This window comes from Eucalyptus grandis, chromosome 6, assembly GCF_016545825.1.
Source record: "Eucalyptus grandis isolate ANBG69807.140 chromosome 6, ASM1654582v1, whole genome shotgun sequence".
NCBI lineage: Eukaryota > Viridiplantae > Streptophyta > Magnoliopsida > Myrtales > Myrtaceae > Eucalyptus > Eucalyptus grandis.
In genome coordinates, this window is record NC_052617.1 from 26594902 (window position 1) to 26599940 (window position 5039).

Genomic DNA, 5039 nt, shown 5'->3' on the forward strand with positions numbered 1-5039 from the left:
TGACGAAATACTAAAATCCCGTAATAAGGATTGTGGGGCATGTATCGTCGCCTCGATTTTATTATAAGAAGCGACGTCATTAAAATATCATTTCTCTTATTCACATATTGACATTGTCATCTTTTTGCAGGTTATGCGCGATGCTCTTTGACATTCTCATGGTGACCATTCAATGACGTGAATTCTAGAGCTAGGACAAGAGTTGTTTTTACTTTCATCTGTAAAAGAGTCTCTTGTATTTTATCACTCTTTATTCTTGTTAAGAAACATGTTTTCCGTTTTAGGTTTTGATTTGCAAATCCAATTTATGCTCTTGTAAATTGTGCGACTCACATTTTTAATGATGGAATTCGAAAATCACCATTTAAAAAAAAATACAAAAAAGAGAGCAAATTTAGAAGTGTTTTAAGTGAACCTATACACTTACCTTCCAAAATGAATCTCAAGAAAAAATTTGTTTAATGCCCTCTCTTCATATAGTCATTTTCTTGGGCTCATCGAACTCGAGGAGCAAGCATGCGTTGAGGTTTCGTTGGCGCCAATTTTCCGTAAAAGCGGAACGAAGTCAAATTCCATTCTGAGAAGTTTTGTTATTCGCAAATGCCTTATGTGCCAAAATAACCTGTTGACCTCGTTCACTTTGCATGATGAGACAAATGAAGGGAGTTGCCAAGTATCCAAAATGGTGAATTCAAAGGAAGAGTAAACTGTATCGATTCCAGTTATTCATTTCTAATACCGTTTTTGACATAATTTTATTTTCATTGTCAAGGAGATATCAAGAGTGCCAAGTTTTGTAACGTTCCCAACAAACGCAATGGAGCACTTTTAAGTATTGTTCATCTTAAACAAAAAGATTCAAATGAAAGAAAGTGGGCAATATTGTCTATTCCTCCATGAGAGATACATTGGGATGTTGATCGCTTGACTCGAAAAGGATGTATCTCGTTCCTAAACTTGATTTCTCTTCAGCATAAAAAATGACATGTCATTTTTCTTTGATACAGACGGGTTCGAACATAACAAAGGATTGTCGAATGAAGAGTGGCATAGCAACGTCTGATTTTAAAAAAATCTATCATCTCCCCACAAACAAAGGTGATATATAAAAAAGTTGCACCTTAACCATAGAAGCAGCGCCTTCCACCAAGGAATCAGGAAAACATCAAACACTTAAGGGCAAATGCAAGGGAAGGGTATTGTTGAGTTACCAAATATCCATGAAGGTGAATCCAAGAGATGTTAGCGCCAAAAGGATGAAAGCGAGTGAAGGGTAATAATGTATCGTTTCCAACATTTCAATCCATAAGGAGCTTTGCACTAACATATTCTTTTACATTCTTTACGGGATCATCGGGTCGCCATGTCTGCGGGTAAGTACCCTTCTTCTCGAGTCTTTTTTTTAAGTAAAAAAAAGGGAGAAAAAAAAAAGAGAATTTCCATTACAAAAGAGAACTTTTGGGCTTTCCTAGAGAAAAAAATGAATAATAATTGAAAAAAAATTACAAACCTTTTGAACATTCTTTCTATCTCAAAATTGTTTTCTTGTCTTGTGGATTATTCATTTTGAATCAAAATTCCCTATGGAGATTGATATACTCGAATGGTCTCGGCAGAGTGAAATGGAAATGTTAACCATGCCAAACAAGGAGTGCTTAGGATGAAGAAAGGCAAGCTCATTTCCAAACACGTCCTTTAAACACTTTTGAGAGTTGAGCATTATTCAAACACTTTTGAGAGTTGAGTGAAAAGAAACATTCTCTTAGGACAAATTATTCATTCGCATTGAGCGCAAAGATCGAAATGATAAAGGCGTTGCCTTCATCAATCCCAAGCATTGCACTGATCTCTTGTTACCCCTTTGGGCTGGAAAAAAAGATGATCCTTCAAAGTACCCCTATCGAGAACGACCCTACATTGGGGCAACATAGGAGGTTACGGTCGTGAACGACCCTACATTGGGGCAACATAGGAGGTTACGGTCGTGTTGTGAAACGAAAGGTTGAGAAAGATTCTATTACTTTCACTTACATCAATCTTCTTGTGGTAGCTTCAGAGGAATTCTCATCGGAGCTTGACTCATCCCAAGGTGAAGAAGAGCATTTCCTTCTCTACCCAAACACTGATACCCATTGCTATAACCAATTTGGGCCTAATTATTCATTTCTAAATCCCGAGCGGTGATCATCTCCCTTCACTGGGGCAAGGCATAAGTATTGACCAAATATAATTGACAATCACAAGAAAATGTGAAAAGCATCTCGAAAGTCATAAGCTACCAAAGTTCAAAGAGCAAAAAGCTCGACAAACTATGGGGCATGAAAAAGCAGTGTGCCTAGTAAAAGTAAGGCCAATGCCTGTCAAGAAAAAGAGCCAAAAGGCCGCATCTTATGTGAAAGAAAAATTATCAAAATCCAAGTGCCTGCGAGAAAAATCATCGCAAATGACAAAAGAAATTAGAGAAAAGAGCAAAGCTCTCATGCAGAAATGATCAGTGAATGAACTCTCGAGATGTGCTGTGTTTCAAGAGCCAAATGATTTCGAAAGGTCAAATGACCCGGTCACGATGCCATGATGATCACTGACTCTTAAAGACCCTCTTGAAAATTTTAAGCCTTTCAAGCCTTTCCCGAGCCAACATTATAACCCTTTTCCGAAGCCTCTTCGATTGGGATGATTTGAGTGAAAATGAGAATACCACAAAGAAGCTACTGCTTGAAGGAGTGGAAATAATTCTATCTTGTCTTATCTTCCAAGTTCTCGACTCGTAAACCCAATGAAGATAGCGACAAATGTTCCTTTATTGGCCTCAAAGTAATCATTCCTTTGTGTAAGCCCTAACCAAGCCTATATTGTGGTCCTTTCAAAAGACCTTTTTGATCGATCAGATTGTGCTCATTGTGAATGTTTCCGAAAGCCTTCGACATAGGCTATGTGAGATACTTTCAGCAATCAGTTACTTCTCACGTGAATGGATGGGATCAAGTAGCCATTTTATCGAGAGTATGTGAGAAGCCCTTTCTGACTAAGAAGCTCCAGCTTGGCATGCTTAATGAGTCTTTTCACGAATAGAAATCATTCTGGTAAGAACTTGACTCATAGCGAATTTGATGATTAACGATGCATCCACGAGCAAGATGACAATTTTGCGCCACACGATGCTGATTGAAATAAAATATTTTTCCAAAGCAGTCAAACTTAGCTTGATTAGCTTGTTCAATTAATGCTGCAATATTTCTAATACGACGTCTCTAATGACATTTGCCCAAGTTGAGTTTCACAGGATTCCTCAGTGAAGCCATGCAGTTTTCAGGGGATTAACGGGTGCTTCCCTAAAAATCAAAGGTTCATGGTCAGCCTTAAACCATGACATCTTCAAAAGGTTCATGGTCAACCTTAAACCATATTATCTACAAAGGTTCATTGGTTTTCCTCAAATCATGCGTTTTCAACCCGGTCAAAACCCATTGTTACATGGTGAGACCTCATTCCTCTCCTTCTTCCTATGACACGGTGAGCTTTGTAGCCCGGAGAGCTTTTGTAGCCCGGAGAGCTTTGTAGCCCGGAGTCTTTCTTCCTATGACACGGTGAGCTTTATAGCCCGGAGAGCTTTTATAGCCCGGAGAGCTTTTGTAGCCCGGAGAGCTTTGTAGCCCGGAGTCTTTCTTCCTATGACACGGTGAGCTTTGTAGCCCGGAGAGCTTTTGTAGCCCGGAGAGCTCAGAGCCCGGAGTTTTTCTTCCTATGACACGGTGAGCTTTGTAGCCCGGAGAGCTTTTGTAGCCCGGAGAGCTTTGTAGCTCGGAGTCTTTCTTCCTATGACACGGTGTGCTTTGTAGCCCGGAGAGCTTTTGTAGCCTAGAGTCTTTCTTCCTCCTATTGACAAGATGCTCTTCCAGAGTTATGAGTTCTTTCCATCGACCTAATACGTGCCTATGCACCTAGGTCTGTCGTCAAAATAATTTAGGTGTCTTTTGTCTTTGAAAGGAACCTCTTCGAGCTCCCATTCAAAGAGGGGCAGTTGTTGACACCTAAATTTTACTATTTTACTTAAAGTTTAATCGCATACAAAACTAGGAATTAGTTGTTAAAAAAAAATCCAAAAAAATTGTCATAAAAAAAAACAAAACAAAAAAATGCTTAAGGGGTTGAGTTGGGCTGATCTAGCCTAGGCCCGGCCTAGCTCCCTTTCCCCTCCAGCCCCACGCCCGGTCTGTCTTCCTCCTTGCACGTAGACCGCAAAAGAGAGGAAAAACAGGGAGCTGGGGGGAGACGAAGGAAAAAGGAAAAAGGAGAGAAAACAGAGAGGAACCGGAGGGAGATCGGCGAGAGAGAGGGAAGGGGAGCTCGAGACCGAGAGAAGCCGAACCACCGCCTCGCCGCGCTTGCGCCTCCGGCCGGCGTCCCTTCGCACGAGTCGCCGACCGCCGCTGCTCGGCCCTTCGCAACACCAGCAACCCGCGAAGCCGATGCCGTCGCTGCTCGAACAAGCCAGATCTGGTGGAGGAGGGCAGCGGCGGCGCTGCCGTCTGCCGTCCAAGCCGCTGCCCTCTGAACGCCGTCCCCCAAAGAACTCCTGCCTCTGTCCAGTTGCGACGCCGCCGCCGCCGCCACCGTCTCTGCTCGAACCCGCGAGCCCTGCAGCTGCTCGCCACCACGCCGGAGCGCTGCCCACCTTCGCCCGCGACGACCCGCCGCGCTCCGTCTGCAGCCCGACACCAGCGGATCCCGGGTCGGCAGCCGCGCCTCCGTCTCGCTCCGCCGTGCCTCCACCTGCGGTAACCCGACGCCATCCGAGCCGCCGTTCTCTACACCTCGAGCGACGCTCACACCTTCGCGCCGTTCTTTGCCGGGCGCCGGACGTCCGCGCACACCGTCGTAACAACTCGAGCCACCGCCGCGCCTCCGCCCGCGACGACCTACCGCGCCCGCTCGCGAACCGACAGCACCCGCCGCCGCTGCTCCGACGCCGAACCGGCGGAGACGAACAGATCCGGGAGTTGATTGAACTCCGCCGCACCACCAGCCGACCCCGCTAG

The 5039-nt window shown here is 44.4% G+C and overlaps 1 protein-coding gene across 1 annotated transcript; it reads left to right on the plus strand.

The window, feature by feature from the left end:
* Window positions 1-4469: 4469 nt before the first annotated feature.
* Window positions 4470-5039, plus strand: LOC120294412 (serine/arginine repetitive matrix protein 1-like). Its single transcript, XM_039314477.1, has one exon. It carries the CDS (start codon window positions 4470-4472, stop codon window positions 5037-5039), a length of 570 nt encoding a protein of 189 aa, XP_039170411.1.

Excerpts from the sequence above, each read along its gene's own strand:
- LOC120294412 (XM_039314477.1), top strand. The coding sequence starts at position 4,470 with ATGCCGTCGCTGCTCGAACAAGCCAGATCTGGTGGAGGAGGGCAGCGG.